This window comes from Bubalus bubalis, chromosome 12, assembly GCF_019923935.1.
Source record: "Bubalus bubalis isolate 160015118507 breed Murrah chromosome 12, NDDB_SH_1, whole genome shotgun sequence".
Classification (NCBI taxonomy): Eukaryota; Metazoa; Chordata; class Mammalia; order Artiodactyla; family Bovidae; genus Bubalus; species Bubalus bubalis.
The window spans coordinates 2,711,195-2,729,768 of NC_059168.1; the positions used below are offsets into that span (position 1 = coordinate 2,711,195).

Sequence of the window (18,574 nt, forward strand, 5' to 3'; positions counted from 1 at the left end):
TCACAGGTTCTTGCGCAAACATTGGTTTTCTTTTCCCAGAGCTAAATGATTAGGCATGCAGTTGCCAGGTCTGTATGGTTATTGCATATTTAGGTTTTAAAAGAAACTGCCAAACCTTTTCAGAGCACCTGTACAACTTTACATTCCCACCAGCGATGTGTTGAGTTTTTTTTCCATGTCCTCCTCAGGACTTGGTGGTGTCAGGTATTTTAGCCTTTCTGGTAAGTGTGTAGTGCTGTCTCATTGTGGATTTTATTTGCATTTCCATAACGTGTATTTTTTCATGTGCTTATTTCACTTTGTGAAAAGTCTGTTTATGTCTTTCGTCCATTTTCCAGTTAGATTGTTTGGTTCTTTTACTGCTGAGTTTTGAGAATTACTAGGCTTGATTGGGTTTTTGGTTTGCAAATATTTTCTCCCAGTCTGTAGCTTATTTTTTTTTTATCTTAACAGGATTTTTTATAGAGCAGAAATAAATTTTGGTGAATTCCACTTTACTCATTTTTTATGGATCATGAAATGGCAGCCCACTCCAGTGTTCTTGCCTGGAGAATCCCATTGACAGAGGAGCCTGGCGGGCTACAGTCCATGGGGTCGCAAGAGTCAGACATGATTTAGCGCCTAAACCACCTAAGAAATCTTTACCTAGTTTTTTTTCTTCTTTTTTTTTTTTAAATTTAGACTTGATCGTGAAGATTGTTTTTATAAAGCGTTTATAGTTTTTCATTGCATTTAAGTTTGTGATTTTCTTTCTTAATCATTTGTTTTTGGCTGTGCTTGGTCTCTGCTGCTCGGGCTTTTCTCTGGTCGCCGAGAACGGGGCTGCTCTTCGCGGCAGTCTGCAGGCTTGTTGCGGTGGCTGCTCTTGTTGTGGAGCTCAGGCTCAACAGTTGTGGCTCATGGGCTTAACTGCTGATGGTCTGTGGGGTCCTCCCAGACCAGGGATCGAGCCCGTGTCTTGTACATTGGCAGCTGGGTTCTTCACCACTGAGCCGCCAGGGAAGCCCTTTGTGATCCATTTTGAGTAAAGGGTGTTTTTTCTTTTTTTGCCTATAGATGTCCATTACCTTAAGTACCATTTGTTGTAAAGCATATCTTTCCTCCAGTGAATAACTTTTGGATCTTTTGGCATATTTATCTATTTCTGGGTCATCTCTTCTGCTCCACTGACTGATGTGTCTCTCTCCATTGGTACCACCCTGTCTTGATTACTGAGTGCTGCTGAGTGACTTCAGTCGTGTCCCCACTCTGCGACCTCATGGACTGTAGCCCACCAGGCTCCTCTGTCCATGGGATTCTCCAGGCAAGAACACTGGAGTGGGTTGCTATGCCTTCCACCAGGGGATCTTCCTGACACAGGGATCAAGCCCACATTTCTTAACTGTCTCCTGCATTGGCAGGCAGGTTCTTTACCACTAGCACCATCTAGGAGCTGTTTAGTAGTTCCCTGAAATCAGTAGACTGATTTCTCCCATTTTGTTCTTCTCCAGAGTTATATGTTTTAAATTTTCAAATAACTTGTCTAATCTACAAAAAAAAAAAAAAAAACAAAAACACTCTGCTGGGATTTTATCAGGAACTGGTTAAACCTGTGTATCAATTCAGGTGGCACTGACATCTTTATTATAACTTTCAATCCGTGCATATGTCTCCATCTATTTAAATTTGATTTCATTCATCAGCACTGTGTAGTTTTCAGCCTACAGGCCCTTACACGTTTTGTAAGATTCACACCTAAGTGGGTTTCCTTTTTAGCAAATCATAAGTACTGCTGTGTGTTTTAGTGTTCAGAATCATCACTAGTATATAGAAAAAGGTTTTTGTATCCTGAGAGTATTCTAGGTGCTGTTTTCATTTTTTTTGAAAAGAAGATTCCTTAGGATCACCTTCATAGACAGGCATGTCAACTGTATAAAAGTGCTTATTCCTGGGCCCACCTTGGGGTTCTGATTTACTCAGGCTGGACATCAAGGTTTTGTGATGTTTTAACCTTTTGGCCATATGGCATGCCGGATCTTAGTTCCCTGACTAGCGACTGAAGCCCTGCCCCCCTGCAGTGGAAGCACTGGACCACCAGGGGATTTTCAAAATTCCCTGAACATCAGGATTTTTTCAAATTAATTTTTTGACTGTGCTGAACCTTCGTGCTGCGCTTGTTTTCCTCCAGCTGTGAGTGGCGCCATCCTCTGCTGTGGCTTCTCGTGGTGCTGAGCGCAGGCTCTAGGCGTGTGGGCTTCAGTAGTTGTGGCTCCCAGGCTCTAGAGCACAGGCTCAATAGTTGTGGTCACAGGCTTAGTTGCTCTGCATGTGGGATCCTCCTGGACCAGGGATTGAACCCTTGTTGCCTGTGTTGGCAGGTGGATTCTTAACTCCTGAGCCACCAGGGAAACCCAGCATGAGGATTTTTGAAATCTTCCCTCCTCATTCTAACAGGCAGCCTAGCTGAGAAGCACTGCCCTGCCTGCCTGCTCTGCTTTCAGGGGCCGGTCTTGCTCTCAGGCCAGCACGGTGATCAGGTCTGGGGTTTGCTGCTGAGGAAGACGAAGCCCAGAGCCAGTGGAACTGGCCCTTCTGGCCCAGAACAGACAACCAGGCCATGATGGATAATCAACCAGTTTTAATGAGCAAAAAATAGTGATGTGTATAAAAAGGTATTTCTGTCACCTAAGTGTCCCCATTTTCTAGATGGGAAGTTGTCTTCTCCGTGGACTTGACCACCTGTTCGCCTGTGGCCCCCATGTCTGGGTGAACGGAGGGCTCTGTCAGTAGTGCAGGAGCTGCCCGTGTGAGGGGAAGGTGTGCGGCCGTCCTTCGGAGCTCTTGCCAGCTTTTTCACCGAGTAGAAATTGCCTTGTCCTTGGCCTGAGAAGGTGGCCATTGAGACGCAAAATAACTGCTGCAGAGTGGCTATCAGCCCAGGTTCTTTACGTGAGGGAGGCTGACCTCCGTCCGGGAGCCCATCACTTTACCTGTGATTCTCCATTTGGGGCAAAGTTGTTCTCAAAGGTTTGCTATCTGGTTTCTGGCATTAAAGGACCCAGCCCCGCCGTGACCCGGGAAGGATGGTGAGAGGAAGCTTTGGGGAGTGTGCAGGGAAGGATCGTGAGAGGAAGCTTTGGGGAGTGTGCAGAGGCTGTGCGCTCACGGCCACCTCGTCAGGGGAGAAGGGGAAGGAGCAGGTGAGCTCAGAGCCCTCCACGTCCTGCCCTGAAGGAGGGCGAAGCGGCATGGCCACAGGGGCCAGGCCATGGTGCCGCGCTCAGGCCAGGCCTCGGTGCCGTGCTCGGGCCAGGGGGCGTCCGCGCCCAGGGCAGAGCAGGGTTACGGGCCACCACCCCAGAAGCTGAGTGGGCCACAAGCAACCCCCAGCACCCAGGCGCTTCCTCTGCAAGGAGCTGCCAGCTGGCGGACGAGTTCGGCAGGCGGGCCTGACCGAGAGCACAAGGTTTCCCTGGGGTAAACATTAGCTCCAGCTCGTCAGCCCTGGGGCTGCTGAGGCAACTGGGCTGGGGCTGGCCTTCTGTACTGGGGGGCTCAGACCCGCTGAGCAGCCCCCTCCAGACAGCAGACCCAGCTCAGAGCCTCAAGGCTGAAGCATCTGGAGCCACTCTGGACGCTATCAGGGTTGCTGCTGATAGGAACTGAGGCCCCTGGAGAAACCTGTGCCCAAGGGCACCTGTGTGGCCCGATGGCGCTGGCCACGCGACATGTCACCCTCTGATGGCAGGTGGGCCCTCGTGGAGGGCTGAGCCAGGTCATCTCCTGGCCGCAGGCCTGGTGGACACTGAGGAGCTATATCCTGCACTGGCCCTGGAAGCCTGGGGCTTGCTCCCTTCCCGTTCCATCCTGGCGCCAGCCCCCTGCTGCCCCTCGACTGGACCCAGTTTCCTGCCCCGCATACCCAGGTCCTCTGCTTCGGCCCCCAGCTCGCGCCCTGCTGGGCACGGCTCAGCCCCAGACTGGAGGCAGGAAGGCTTTCCTACCTGTCCCCCTCTCGGAGTGGCCCTGTCTGACAGGGCTGCCTGGAGACGAGGGGTCAGGCCGGGGTGGGGGGTGTACCAAGGAAGGACCATGGGGAGGGTGGGGGGGTGATGGGGCTGGAATGAGGCTGTGAGCGGCCCTGCAGGTCGTCAGCACCGGGTCCGGGTATGCCTGACATGGGCCTGCAGTGCTTCCTGAACGCCCCTCTGCCAGTCCCGGGCCAGCTGCACTGGGGTCACCGAAGCCTGGAAGGAGGGCGCTGGCTCAGTGCCCACTCTCGTCCCTGAGCTGCCCACCCCGCCCAGCTGCCCGCCCGCACTCACCGCGTTGCGCACGCCCAGCCCAGCTCCGTAGAGCAGCAGCAGCTTCATGGCTCTGTAGCGCCCATGTCGTACTGCCTCGTGCAGAGCCGTGTCACCTTCCTGTCGAGAGAGACGGGGTGTCATCCTCCTCAGCCTGCTCGCCGGGAGGGGCAGGCAGGTCAGCAGGTGCCACGCGTGGCTGAGCTAGGGCTCCCTCAGTCCCCAGCCCCGGGGGTGAGCATCCCCAACCTCTGGTGCCCAGACGCTGACCTTGTCCTGCGCGTCGATGCGGGCCCCGCAGGCGATGAGGTGCTCCAGGCAGGCGCAGTGCCCCGTGCGCACGGCCACGTGCAGGGGTGTGCTCCAGATCTGAGGGAGCAGCGAGGGGCGTCAGTGACACCACAGGCCGGCACGGCTGCGTCCCGACCCCCAGAGAGCATCGGGCTTCCCCCGGCCTGTGCCCTCACCTTGTCTCGGGCGTTGACCTGGGCGCCCCGGTTAAGCAGCTGTTTGAGGATGTCCAGGTGCCCTCTGCGGCAGGCCCAGAACACTGGGGTCCTGTCCAGCTGCAAACAGAAGCACCCAACTCACCCTGATGTTTGGGGGAAGCCAGTGGGAGGCTCGCCGTGGGGGTGGCCCTTCCCTGAGTCTCACCAAGTCCCGAGTGTCCACGGCCGCACCTGCCTCCAGCAGCTTGTTCACAAGCTCACAGTGACCCTTCAGACAGGCCCAGTGCAAGGCCGTGCGGTGCAGCTGGGGAGAGCGCGGGAGGTCAGGTGCAGGAAGCTTGGCCACCCTTGGCGGTCCCACTCCCTCCCCACTCAGGAGGCACCATGGGACTTGTGCCCCATGGAGCAAAAGCCCTGTGGTTTCCGAGGCATTCACCATGCCTGCACCACCCTTGCTACCTTGTCATGGGCATTGGGGTCCCCTCCGTCTGCCAGGTACTTGTCAATCAGGGCCTCCTGGTTCTCGGCAGCTGCCTTCAGGAACACCTCCAGGCCCACGGGTTCCAGCTGGGCCTGTGGCTGCGGCTGAGTAAATTCAAAGTGTTAGTCGCTCAATTATGTCTGACTCATTGTGACCCCATGGACTACAGCCATCAGGCTCCTCTGTCCTTGGGTTTTCTCCAGGCAAGAATACTGGAGTGGGTTGTCATTTCCTACTCCAAGGGATCTTCCTGACCCAGGGATCGAACCCTGGTCTCCTGCATTGCAGGCAGATTCTTTACCATCTGAGCCACCAGGAAAGCCAGTTAAGTTCAAGGACAAGGCCCACTCACTGGAGAGGCTGTTGGGATGCACGGCCTCACCAGTCTAACCAGAGAGCCGGCTGAGGACCAGCGCACTATCAGCTTATACAAACAACAGATTAAAAAAACCTGCCCCCAGGGACTTCTCTGGTGGTCCAATGGTTGAGAATCTCCCTTGCAATGCAGGGGACAAGGGTTCCATCCCTGATGAGGGAACCGAGATCCCATATGCCACGGAGCAGCTAAACCCACACATCAAAACTACAGAGCTTGTGCGCTTCCAACTCCGAAAGCCACAACTAGAGAGTTCATGTGCTGCAACCAAAGATCCAGAATGAGGCAATTAAGACCCCACACAGCCAATTACATAAATAAATACAAACTTTAAAAACACAATCCTGCCCTCAGAAGACTGACTGAACAGGTATGGGGTGGGGTTATGGACTGAGCGGTGTCCCCTCCAAGCTCGTATGTTAAGGTCCTAACCCCAGCGCCTGAGCGTGACCTTGGAAATGGGGTCACCGTGGCTGTAACTGTTCAAGATGAGGTCATCCTGGAGTAGGTGGGCCCTGTTCCAGTATGACAAGTCCTTACTGAAAGGGGACATTGGGATACAGGCATGCACACGTGGAAGGCCTTGTGGACTGTGTGAGCTCAGAGCAGAGACCGGAGCAACGCATCCACAAGCCAAGGAAATGACAGCAGATTACCACCAACCCCTACGCTGGGGAGAGGCATGGACAGATCCACCCCCCAGAGCCTCGGGATGAACCAGCCCTGATCAGAGATGAACCCTTGATCTCGGACTGCCAGCCTCTGAGCAGACCATACATACACAGCTGCTGTCTAAGCCCCCAGCTTGTGGTACTTTGTTCTGCCAGCAGCCGAGGCAGACTGACAGCGGGGGCAAAGGGGTCTCCAGGTGGGGGCTGGGCAGCTCCTCCCCAGGCCTCTCATGGGGACAGGAGGCTCCCGCTCATGAACTCCAGCCCGGGTGTGGCACCCTTGCTCACCTTGACCTCAGGCTGGGGTGCCTTGGGGGGGACCCTGCGTTTCAGTCGCTTTTCTTTCCGTCTTTGAACCAACTTTTCCAAATCAGCCAGGTTCTCCAAGTTAGTTCTGGAACTGTTAAATCTTTCAAGCTGTGGCAGAAACAGGACCATGCCAGCTGTCAGCAGCTGGAGCCCTGGGGCATCTCTTGGTTGGTCTCACCCTCATCTTTAGGCAGCAAGAGTGCCCACCCAGGCCATCAGCTCCTGAGCCCCGCCGCTCAGCTTGCCCGCACCCAGCCCCTCGGGCCGCCACCTCTGGCCACTCACTCTCCTCCTCTTCTCCTCGTCCAGTTTCTGCCTCTCCCGGGCCTCGGCCTCGTGGGGCCCCAGCCTCCAGCTGCGAAGGCCCCCTCCAGGATCAGGAACTCCATGTCCACATTCCAATTTCGTCCTTTCAACTCTCTCTCCACTTACCTGTAGGAACAGATGAGGACAAAGACTCAGGAAAATAAGGAGGAGCCCTAAGGCAATGGCTACCCACTCCAGTCTTCTTGCCTGAGGAATTCCATGCACAGGGGAGCCTGGTGGGCTGCAGCCCATGGGATCGCAAAGTCAGACACGACTAAGTGACAAAACTTAGCAAACACAATTGTGCTGGACTGGGGGTCCTGCCAGGAGCTGACACACAAGATCAGTGAGCCTATCTGGACCTGTGCGGAGTGCCGTGGTGGTCCACCCGCTCCTTGTTGGCTCTCACCACCTACAGCATCGTCTGAGACCTAGGAGGGCTGGCTGCTGCCCACTCTGTCCTGTCAGCAGAACCCAGCAGCAGGCGCCTGACACCGCATCTATTTATACTGCTGGGCCACATCCAGGTGAGCTCAGGCCTCCCTCGTGGGTGGCTGTCCTTAACATTCCTACTAGATCACGCCACTCTGCCACCTGACCCCAGGTGGGGGCAGGGGGTAGGGGGACCGCGGAGATGCCTCCTGGGTAAAATGCGAAATCCCCGCATTCATTGGGTCTTTGGGAAGCAAGCTCTTTCCTCTCGGTGCCGAAGATGAAATGAGTTACTGGGGCTGTGCTTAGGGCAGTGCCCATTGTACAGCGAACCATTCTTTTCTCCCTCTCCTGGCCCCCGCCCCCAGGATTCAGAAGCTGGCGGCACCCAGGCAGAAGCAAGCTGAGGGGAGAGAAGAGGCTGGGACGATAGGATGGCAGAGTGTATGGCTTCCAGCCACATGGAACTATTCCATTCCCTTCTAAAGTGAACTCAGGCAGTCAGACAGTTCCTGGGCCTTGCAACCCGCCTCCCAGCACAGGCTGAACTGGCTGGCAGTGGGGCCGGGGGGCAAAGTGACACCTGCGGCCTCCATGCCCGGCTCCATGCCCGGCCTCCCGCAACAGACAGCCTGAAGTGCCACCGATGTCCCTGCTTCTCTCTCTGCCCAGGGAACGCGAGCACCTTCATCCCTTCCCCAGGCAAGGCAGTCAGACCTTCCAGACCATTTCCCCAGCAACGACCAGCAACACAACTGAGCTCAGCCAGCACCTGGGCCACACTCGTGTCTCCCGGGCTAATGTGCCACTTCCCACTCCTCTTCTGCCATCAAAGTCAAGGGCAGAACCCACTGAACTCAAGGAATTTCTTGCCGACCGTTGCCTGGCCCCTTCCCGTCTCCTCCCTCTTTCGCTCCCTAGCCCCTCACGTGAGACCTGGGCAAACCGACCAGAACGGAACTGCATGTTTCTACTCCTCAAACCTCCATAGGCTGCACGAAGCAGCTGCCCAACCCCCTTGTTCTGCTGAGACAGTCCCAGGGTGCCCAAACCACTGCCCGGCCCCTGCCGCCTGGCCCCAAGTCCTCACCAACTGCTGGATGCTGAAGTTCATGGTCCCCCCACTCTTCAGGCCCTCAGTGAGAAGAGCCGAGCAGCTCAACCCTTTTATAGTACAGCCAGCGGGGGGCGGGGGGAGGGCAAGGCAGAGGCCTGGGCCCAGGCCAGATAACTCTGTGGCTCTGTAACCCTCACCAAAATACTGCCTCGGGCACTTAGCCTGTGCAGGCAGGAGAAAGAGCTGTTCTGAGCTGAGTCAGCTGCATCCTCGGACACCCCCATCCTGCACCTACTCAGAGGTGCTTCAACCAATCAACACACATCCTGGACGCGGGGCCACCAGCCCAGGTTCAAGGGGAAATATCTCTCATTCTCCCAAGTGTGGGCTTCTCAGGCAGCGCTAGTGGTAAAGAATCTGCCTGCCAATGCAGAAGATGCTGGTTTGAACCCTGGGTCAGGAAGATCCCTTGGAGGAGGGCATGGCAACCTACTCCTGTTTTCTTGACCTGGAGAATCCCAAGGACAGAGGAACCTGGCGGGCTACGGCCCATAGAGTTGCAGAGTCGGACACAACTGAAGCGACTTAGCACACATACATGCTCCTAAGTGTAGACACCATGGAGAAAAAGAAGTGTGAGCCTCCGTGTTGCTGTGGAGGGAGACCCCGGGAGATGGCACGACTACCCTGGCAATAGGAGGCCAGAATCCTGAAGTGGACCTCCACGGGAGAGGCCGAAGAGGCTGATTTCTGCCTCAGGAAGCTCCCTGGCTCCTACAGGAAGAAACCAAGTGACTTCCCACCTCTCGGCCAGTTTCCAGCCTGAAACCTGGCTGCTCCCACTGGTTTCCTTCCCCAGGCAACCCCCTGCCCCCTCACCACTCCAATGGTCAAGGTCAACGTACTAAGCTAGGCCACCATCAGGAGCCCAGTCTGTCATTGGCACCTCACGCCTCTGGAAGAGACTTCCATGGCTCACAGGCAGGTCCCCAGCCAGATGCCCTGCCGGGCCTGGGGCACATCCTTCCCCAGCAAGGTGAGGTTCAGATGCGCTCCAGGTCCAAGAACAAACGTTAACCATTAACCCAGCTGCAAAGCGATTCGTCTGCCTCTACCGGTCAACCTTCCTGATTCTCCCTAAGACACCAAGCATGCCTTCCACCCAGTTGTGCCTTGAATTTCTGCCTTGACCTTTGAAAGGAAACCTGATAGCTGGTGAGTGAGACTCGGCCTCGAAGCCATATGAGCAGAGATGAGCAGGACGGGCGGCGGGGGAGGGAGAGCCGTGGGTCCAGGGCCGCCGAGGGCCCAACTGCAGTTGGCTCTGAGCTCCCAGACCTGGGGAGCCCAGGGCTTTTTAGAGCAACTCTTCTGTGCCCAGGGTGTTTTTCTCAAAGATGACTTTTGGCCTGTGGTCCTGAGGAAGGGAAGAGTTACCTGGAGGAGAGTGAGGTGAAACCGACAAAAATAAGCAGGATTTGAATTTGGACTCCACTGCCCGCCACCGACACCACGACTCCTCTCCTCCAACATCCCAGGGCAAGGGTATCGATGCTGCATCTGAAATGCTCAGTAGAAGACTGTTGGTACTCACATGGAGCTAACTAGTATTAATTTATTGTTGGTATTACTTTATCGAAGAAAAAAATTACCTCTTATAAATAAGTCCACACATAGCAAATCACACTCAGGACCCCCACCTGGGGAAACAGTGGGTGTAATTTCACACACCTCCTCCTGACACTCCTCCTGAGTGTGTGTGAGCGTGTCTGTGTTCCTATGTGGCTCTACCTACCCTAGTGTGGTCACGACTCAGCACTCTCTCCACGTCAGCACAGGCTGCACTCATGGCCGGGAACCTCAACTCTGCCCATGTGGCTCCAAGGCTGGAGTCTTACTTGTCCCCCTGTTGGGAGCACTGGGTTTAGCTCTACTTTTTTTCTTCTTTTTTTAACACTTCACCCCATGCTCTGGTGCACATCTTTGTAAATGCATCTGTAAATAAACATCTTTGGGGACTTGCGGTTAAGACTCTGCTTCCAATGCAGAGTACACGGGTTCCATCCCGGGCGAGGAAACTAAGATCACACACACACACACACGATAACTTTGTATACATGGATATTTCTCTAGGGAGCTACAGAGAAACTAGAAGTATTGGTCTTGCTCACTTAAATTGTAGTAGATATTGCCAAACTGCCATCCACTGTACCCATTTTCATAAACAGGTAACAACAAACACAGTTAAGACAAGAGACAGCATGAAAAATATATATGGATATATGCATACAAAACAAAGGATCAATATCCAAAATACATAAATGACTCCTATGAATCAAGGAAAAAATTTTTTAAAAATTTTAAAATTTAAGTTTGAACAAGAAGGTCACAGAAGACAGGCATTCAACCTCACTGGCAATTAGCAATGAATGCAACATAAAGCAACAGCACCTTGTAGTCTCAGACGGAGACGGCGATGGCATCCACTCCAGTGCTCTTGCCTGGAGAATCCCAGGGACGGAGGGGCCTGGTGGGCTGACGTCTATGGGGTCGCACAGAGTCAGACACGACTGAAGCGACTTAGCAGCAGCAGTCTCTCAGACAGTTAACATGAATGGAATTATGGTATAGATGCAGGTGTGGGTCAGGTTTTCGGGAGGTGGGAGCTCAAATGCTGTCTGCAAGGCTCTGAGCGCCCCCTCAGTGCTCCTCAGATCTTCACTTGTCTCATCCCCACAGGGACCCCACCAGTCACTCCTATCTGAGAGATGGGGACACGGGACACAATGGGTACCGTGACTTGTACCAAGGTCACCTGGCTAGAAAGCAGCTTTTCATGTGTCACGTATTCCATAGCTTCTTCTCATGCTTACATAGTTTGATATTTTCAGATTTGGGTCTTAACTCTAAATTTATTTTTGTGCAGGGGATGAGGTAAGGCTGTAACTTTATTTTTTCTAAATGGATAGATGTTTCCACATGAGCTAATTTAGAATACGATCATCTGTCCAGGCGGCAACCTTGGCAGCCCCCGCAAGCTAAATTCCCTCGCTTCGAGGGGTCAGAACGTGGCTCTGCCGGTCCTTCGGCCTCAGGCTCTCACCCTGCGGCTCGGGTGCTGTCCAGGTGGGGGCTGGGAGAGCTGTCCGAGTCCTCAGTGCACGGCTGAGACAGGAGGCGGCGACTCAGCTGGCCAGCAGGTCCTGCAGGTCGCTGTTGCCAGGCAGCAGGTCGCAGGCGAGCCGGGACTTCCGGTCCCGCACGGCCTTCAGGGCTGGGCTGTGCTGCAGCAGGAGGGAGCAGATGTCCATGTGACCCTTCTCAGCAGCCTGCGGGGAGAGGAGCCCGATCAAAAGCTGAACCCCACTGTGCCCCGCTCTTTCTTGCTCTACGTCTGGGGCTCTTTAGGTCCTAAAACAGGTCTTGCTGGCTGGCTGAACAGATTTCCCTTGACTCCAGCCAATGATGCATGTGCAGGGCGGTGGGGCGCCCTGGTGCTGCTCGGGCAGTTGGCTTGAGCTTTCCCTCCTGCACCCTTTGCTCAGGGGCCATGCTTCTTTGCTGAAGCCTGCACATTAACGACAAGTACAGAGGACGTCCCTGGCCATCCAGTGGTTAAGACTCTGCACTTACACTGCAGAGGGTTGCAGGTTCAATCCCTGGTCCAGAAAAATTCCACATGCCACAGGGATCTGGCAAGGAACCAAGATCCTACATGCCACCAGGTGCGACCAAAGAGGGGAAAAAAAAAAGAACAAGTACAGTGGACCACAACCTCGGTGGTCCAGTGGTTGAGAATCTGCCTGCCAATGCAGGGGACACAGGCTTAATCCCTGGTCCAGGAAGATCCCACATGCCACAGGACAACTGAGCCCACATACCTAGAGCCATTCTCTGCAACGAGAAGCCTGTGCACCACACTAGAGTAGCCTCCACTCGCTACAACTAGAGAAAGCCCACACACAGCAACAAAGACCCAGCACACGCCAAAAACGATAAAATTAAAAAAAATAAAGAGCAGCATCTATACAAACATGCATATTGTCTAGAGGGGGCACCATGGGCACGAGAACGTCAGACATGGCCCTTGTCCTGGGGAACTTGCAGATGAGCAGAGAGAAATAGGTCTACTACCCAGGTTTCTCCTCTTCCCTCTGAGATAAACAGTTCGGATGTTAATTCTAACCCACATCTTCCAAAAAAGAACAGAGTTAGGTGACTTACACAGATTATCTTATTCAACGTCTCCAATAACCATCAGAGGTAAGAAATACTATTGTTTCTATTTTACAGATGAGGAAACTGAGGCTTATAAAAATTGAGTAACTTGTCCAAGGTCACAGAGCTAGCGTAGTTGTCCGGGGAATTCTAAGTCAGGTCTGTCTGACCCCAAAGTTCGAGCTCTCAATAGCTATATCACTCTATTCCCCACTTCTTCCAACAGACAAGGGCTCCTGAAGGATAGCAAATATTAGTACCCAACACCATCTCAAATTTGAATCTAAATCTTTACTAGGCATAAATATCTTGATGAGGACAGACCCGGGGTTCTGAATATTATTGCTTCAATTCAGGCAGGTGAGTTATGAGCAGTTGTGAGACGAATTCCAAATAATTTTTAGCAAACAAAACAAAACACAAGGTGTCAACGTTTGCAGAAGGGAGGGAGGGAGGGAGGCTGGAAGGAAGGGCCGGGTGATTCAGATTCCTCACACATACTCGCTCTCTGAATTTCTCGAGAATGCTGCAAGCCGTCGGTAAAAGCAGCTGGTCTGTCCCCGGGAGTGTCCTGCCTGTCAACACTCATCGCGGGCGCTGTGGTGGTGAAACACTCGAGCAACACCGGTTCAGACCACTGGGAAATGAGCAATCTGCCTCTCCAACCGGCAAGGGTCTCCACACAAAAGGGCCCCCAGCTGGTCTCTCAGCATCTGAGCCTGGTGCTCCGGCTGCAAGAGGAAACAAGGCCAACTCCAGCCGCCGCAGTGAGAGAGGCAGAGATCATGGAGAGGGGGCTCCAAGAGGGAGGAGGCAGGAGTCAGGTGCAGGGTGCTCTGGGCATCCGGGTGGGGGAGCTGCCCTCCGCGAGGAAGAGGAAGGCTCTCTGAGCGTGTGATGGTCCAGAAAGAAGAACAGACACAAGCCAGAGGGCAAAGGGAGAGGAGAGGCCTCCGGACAGCAGAAGCCGCTGCCTGTGGCCTGCAAGGGATACAGAAGTGGGTTCTAGAGACGGGAGATGGGGGCTTCCCTGGTGGCTCAGTGGTAAACCATCTGCTGCCAACACAGGAGACACGGGTTCATCTGGGAAGATCCCAGATGCCGAGGAGCAACTAAGCCCGTGGACCATGACTGGACCTGTGGTCTGAAGCTGGGAGCGGCAACCACCGAAGCCTATATCTCTACAGCCTGTCTTCCAGAACTAGAGAAGCCACTGCGATGAGAAGCCGCTCACTACAATGAAGAGGAGCTCCTGCTTGCTGCAACTAGAGAAGAGACCACACAGCACAGCCAAAAATAACGAAATAAATACAATTACTTAAAAGAAAAAGAAAGAAAGAAACTGAAGACAACTAGCGGGGCCTGAGCGTAACAGGCAAGGGGCCGGGAAGGAGCTCAGGACAAGCCGACAGACAGGCAGGGGCCAACCCCGAAGGCCTGGTAACCAGCTTAAGGACTTGGTAGAAGCAAGCCTCCAGAGGACTCGAAGGCATGGTGTGGTCCGAACTGCGCTTTAAACCATGGCTCTGGGAGAAGATCAAGTGGGCTGAGAGAGGACCAGATTATACACACAGGCTTTACGGACGCATCAACTGCCTTTCAAAGATAAACAAGAAATTGGCAAAAGGGGATGCCCTAACACATGACTGTGGAGAAGGCGATGGCACCCCACTCCAGTACTCTTGCCTGGAGGGTCCCATGGACAGAGGAGCCTGGTGGGCTGCAGTCCATGGGGTCGCGAAGAGTCGGACATGACTGCGCGACTTCACTTTCACTTTTCACTTTCATGCACTGGAGAAGGAAATGGCAACCCACTCCAGTGTTCTTGCCTGGAAAATCCCAGGGACAGGGGAGCCTGGTGGGCTGCCGTCTATGGGGTCGCACAGAGTCGGACACGACTGACGTGACTTAGCAGCAGCAGCAGCAGCACATGACTGACCAGAGACATATCAATACGTTTTCAGACAGCGATACAGTTACCTCACTGTGCGCTGCTGGAGTTTAAAGCTGATCAGGGTTCATTCTATAACATAACCGTCGGCGTCATTTACATTTTGCTCCATTAGGTTCCTGTCCCAACGCTGTATATACTATAAATGTAAATTTTCAAAAATGATGCATCGAGAAATTTTGAGTGAAGAATTTTTTGGTAAATTCTATGAAGATACTTCTTCCAATCCTCCAAGTGACACATATGCTAGTGTCTAAGAAGATGCTAGTTCTCCAGAATAAAGTTCTGATTCAGACGATACGAATATTAGACCAACAAGAAGAGAGAATGCTCCTTTGCATCTACAGCAGAGTGGACTGAAGACAACGTGTCACAAAAATTAGAAGCCTTTACAGGTGTGTCCAGTGGTAACTGCTGAATGTAATAACCCACAACGCGTGCGCTCAGTCACATCCGACTCTGTGCAATGCCATGGACTGTGGGCCGCCAGGCTCCTCCGTCCACGGGATTTCCCAGACAAGAATACTGGCGTGGGTTGTCATTTTCTCCTCCAGGGGAATCTTCCCGATCCAGGACCAAACCCACATCTCTTGCCTTGGCAGATGAATTCTTGACCACTGCCCTACCTGGGAAGCCCAATAACTTGCAAAGTGTTGGTGAAATAACAGAATTAATTTTTGGCCAAAAGAAAAATCGCCAGCCACAGGTGTTAATTTCTTCAGAAATCTCCCCAGTCAATAAAGTGACCCAGAAGACGGAGCTGCTGGGAAGGGGGGCAGGGAGCGAAATTTGTGTCCAGAGCAGGTATTCTGTGCTCCTCAAGCTGTTCACTGTGGGTACGTGTTTCTAGGCAGAAAACTTCTAATTAAATGATCACTCTGGTCACAGTGTGGAAAGTGGACTAGAAGGACAGGCAAGGGTAGGTACAAGTTTCAAAACCTACGTTAAAAAGGCATTGAGGATGCATCACTAGGAGAAGAAAATGACACCTTATGTTTTGTACTAATTTACGTGCACAGGAAACTGGCTGGAAAATTATATGTTAATCCTCAAGTGATGATAGGCAAGCACTGAGATTACAAATGATTCAGATTTTCTACTTTACGCTTTTCTGTTATCTCCATGTTTCCTGCCATGAACATGTTATGCCTTTTTTATTGTTGGCTGTACCATGTGGCCTGTGAGGTCTTAGTTCTCTGACCAGGGATGGAACCTGGGCCCAAGCAGTGAGAGTGCCACGTCCTAAACACTGGACAGCCAGAGAATTCCCATGTTCTAGGCTTTATCATGACAAGAGACAAGAAGTTCTTGCAGCCCGTGAAACTTCTGAGAGGCGACGCACCTTGTGCAGACTGGTCATGCCGTCGGCGTCCACCAGCCTGGGGTTGGAGCCGTGCGAGAGCAGGAGCCGGGCAATGTCCGTGTGCCCGCAGTAGCTGGCGCGGTGCAGGGCAGTGGCTCCCCCGTGGGTCTGGGCGTCACACTTGGCCCCGCTCTCCAGCAGGAACTGGCACACGGCGTAGTGCCCATTGCGGCTGGCGTAATGCTGCGGTGAACAGAGCTGGGGTCAGGAGGCAGAACCCTGGGCGAGGGCTGCAGCGGTGGCCGGAGCCCCCTCTGGCAGCTGGGTGACCAGGGCGAGACTGCATGCCTAGCTTCAGATTCAGCCACTGGAAAGTGGGAATAATAACCATTCCTTTTAAAAAATGTTTATTTATTTTGGGGTGTGTCAGGTCTTAGTCGCGGCATGCGGGATCTTTCCTTGCGGCACTTGGGCTCAGTAGTTCCCAGGAATGTGGGATCTTGGTTCCCCAATGAGGGGTAGAACCCGTGCTCCTGCATGGGAAGGTGAAATCTTAACCACTGGATTGCTGGGGAAGTCTCAATAATTACCAATCCTATCTCACAGTATCATTATGAAAGTGAAAAGTGAAAGTGTTAGTCGCTCAGTTGTGTCTGACTCTTTGCGACCCTATGGACTGTAACCCAAGAGGCTCCTCTATCCATGGGATTTTCCAGGCAAGAATACTGGAGTGGGTTGCCATTCCCTTCTCCAAGGGATCTTCCCGACCCAGGGATGGAACATAGGTCTCTCACGTCTCCTGCATTGGCAGGTGGATCCTTTACCGTTATGAAAATGATGTTAAACAATCAGTGAAAAGCACCTCGGCTAATTAAAAAAAAAAAAAAAACAGGTTCATAAGATGCTTAAACAGAAACCCTGCTGGGAGAGAAGAAAGAGTGGGAGAAGGGAGAAGGCAAACACCATCCCCGCCCAGAGAGCAGGAACCCAGAGCTCAGGCTCCTCCCCAACTCACTAGAGCCGTGTAGCCTGCGGAGTCAGGCTGGCTGGGGTCCACTGCCTTTTGGATTAAATACTTCACTCGGCCCAGGTCTCCGTTCAGGGCTGCTGACCAGATTCCTGCAGAGGCACAACCCAAGCACTGAATAATGTTCACGGACTGGGGGCTTCTAGCACTTCCCTTACCTCTCGACCTCAGTCTTCTCATCTACCAAATGGGAATTCGTCTGCTCAACAAATGTGAACTGAGCACCTCCTCTGAGCTGTGCACTGAGGGGTGCTGGAGCCAGAGAGAGCAGGGGCTTGTCTAACCAGGACAGGAGACCGGCCAGACACAACTTCCCTTCTTCCCCACTTCAAACACACCAGTGTTGGATAAAGTACTATTTCAGATGTTTGAATATACAGTCACAACCAAACACTGTCAGGTGTCAGCCCAAAGTGAAAACCACAGGCAAAGTGGTGAGCAGGCATCTAATTTGTGGAATCCTCAGAGTCCTCGGAACCCTACACACATCTCAGGGACTCTGGCTGGAAGGCCTGAGCAGAGTCGGGGGCAAAGGTGGCAGGCCGTGCGGGTGCTGGGGAACCAGACAGAGCAAGGCTCTGCGCACACAGCTACGGGCACCATGGACAGTCTGGGGCAAAGGAGTTACCCCACTTGACGCACACGTAAGGACGACACCTGCAGTGCCCGACAAACAGCCCGGAACAGCGCAGCCCCCTGGTCTGAAGCTCCATACCCTCGGGGTGGGTGCAATACCCTGGAAGCAGACTCTGCCGCCCGGTCCCTCTCAGACCCCGGAGCGGGCCTGGATGTCCCGGGGTCGCACCAGGTCGGGAGTCGGATCCCGCCGCACCACTGCGGAAAGTTACCGAAGCCAATGCCTGTTTCCCGACCTGCAGACGAGCCGGCGTTTCTATTGCCAAGCTCGCGCCAGGTCCCCTGTGGGCTCTCATTACGCGGGAGCTGCGAGCCCACAGCCGGCCCGCGCTCCGACCAGACCCGCTCCCACCCCCACCCCGGCTGCTTCCCTCCAGGGATCCCGGTTCACGGCCACCTTCTTGGCCCCGGGGGCCTGCGGACGCCGGAAGGCGCCGGGCCGGCAGAGCCGCGCGCCCCCTCACCCCTCTCGAAGTCCATCTCGTCCAGCGTCTGCTGCACGCCGGGCGCCGCGCTGGGGTGGGAGCAACAGTGGCCATCCGCGCAGGGCCGCGGGGCCGCCATGTCGCTCTCAGCGCCCGCCCACCGGCTGCCGGGCGCGGGCACCGCCACGGGCCAGCCTGGGCGCGGCCTCGGCGTACCGCCCGGTCGGACCATTCGGCGTCCGCACGAACTACGGGGCCGACCAATCAAGCGTCTGAGTCTGGGCCCGGGAGCCAATCGCGATGGCAGGGCGGGACCTGCGGCGCTGTGCCGCGCCGGCCCGAAGCGGCCACGAGAGGGCGTCCTAGGCTAAGCGGAGGCCCGGGCGCGCCCGCTGAGACGCAGGACCGACGCTTGGGGAGGGCAGCCGGCCTTTTATGTGCCCCCCTCCAGGTTCTCCTGGTCCCACCGGGATCCCCAGGGTCAGGGGTCACCAGGCGGGCCCCAAGGCCCTTCCCCACCTATATCCCCCACCATCTCGGGCTCAGGTTGATGGGTCCTTACGGCCGCACGGTGACCAGTTGAAAGGCTAAGACCCCATCCTTCCTCTTCTGCCCACTTCCTTCTGCTGCCCACTTCTTGGAACGCCATG

At 54.2% G+C, this 18,574-nt stretch overlaps 2 protein-coding genes across 3 annotated transcripts; both read right to left on the bottom strand.

The window, feature by feature from the left end:
• Positions 1–2,600: 2,600 nt before the first annotated feature.
• On the bottom strand, positions 2,601–10,797 carry ANKRD23 (ankyrin repeat domain 23). 2 transcript variants are annotated; one of them, XM_006059876.4, is made up of 9 exons: positions 9,802–10,797; positions 6,855–7,001; positions 6,549–6,677; positions 5,192–5,317; positions 4,938–5,036; positions 4,751–4,849; positions 4,554–4,652; positions 4,305–4,403; positions 2,601–4,226 (listed from the first exon to the last, which is right to left on the bottom strand). In XM_006059876.4, exons 1-9 carry the CDS (start codon positions 9,922–9,924, stop codon positions 4,131–4,133), a joined length of 1,017 nt encoding a protein of 338 aa, XP_006059938.1. In that variant the 5' UTR covers positions 9,925–10,797; the 3' UTR covers positions 2,601–4,130. The 2 variants fall into 2 exon arrangements, with proteins under 2 accessions (XP_006059938.1, XP_006059939.1); XM_006059877.4 differs by lacking the exon at positions 9,802–10,797 and adding an exon at positions 8,398–8,524.
• A 459-nt stretch (positions 10,798–11,256) lies between these two features.
• On the bottom strand, positions 11,257–18,144 carry ANKRD39 (ankyrin repeat domain 39). Its single transcript, XM_006059878.3, has 4 exons — positions 17,964–18,144; positions 16,852–16,955; positions 15,876–16,079; positions 11,257–11,693 (listed from the first exon to the last, which is right to left on the bottom strand). The coding sequence occupies exons 1-4, from the start codon at positions 18,061–18,063 to the stop codon at positions 11,550–11,552; spliced, it is 552 nt and encodes a 183-aa protein (XP_006059940.1). The 5' UTR covers positions 18,064–18,144; the 3' UTR covers positions 11,257–11,549.
• Positions 18,145–18,574: the final 430 nt, after the last annotated feature.

Excerpts from the sequence above, each read along its gene's own strand:
- ANKRD23 (XM_006059876.4), bottom strand. The coding sequence starts at position 9,924 with ATGCAGCATCGATACCCTTGCCCTGGGATGTTGGAGGAGAGGAGTCGT. Across the intron at positions 7,002-9,801 it reads TTCACCTCACTCTCCTCCAG|GTAAGTGGAGAGAGAGTTGA; the intron begins GTAACTCTTCCC and ends CTGTTCCTACAG. Across the intron at positions 4,404-4,553 it reads GCATCGACGCGCAGGACAAG|GAAGGTGACACGGCTCTGCA; the intron begins GTCAGCGTCTGG and ends CTCTCTCGACAG.
- ANKRD39 (XM_006059878.3), bottom strand. The coding sequence starts at position 18,063 with ATGGCGGCCCCGCGGCCCTGCGCGGATGGCCACTGTTGCTCCCACCCC. Across the intron at positions 16,080-16,851 it reads CCGCAGGCTACACGGCTCTA|CATTACGCCAGCCGCAATGG; the intron begins GTGAGTTGGGGA and ends TGTTCACCGCAG. Across the intron at positions 11,694-15,875 it reads GCATGACCAGTCTGCACAAG|GCTGCTGAGAAGGGTCACAT; the intron begins GTGCGTCGCCTC and ends CTCTCCCCGCAG.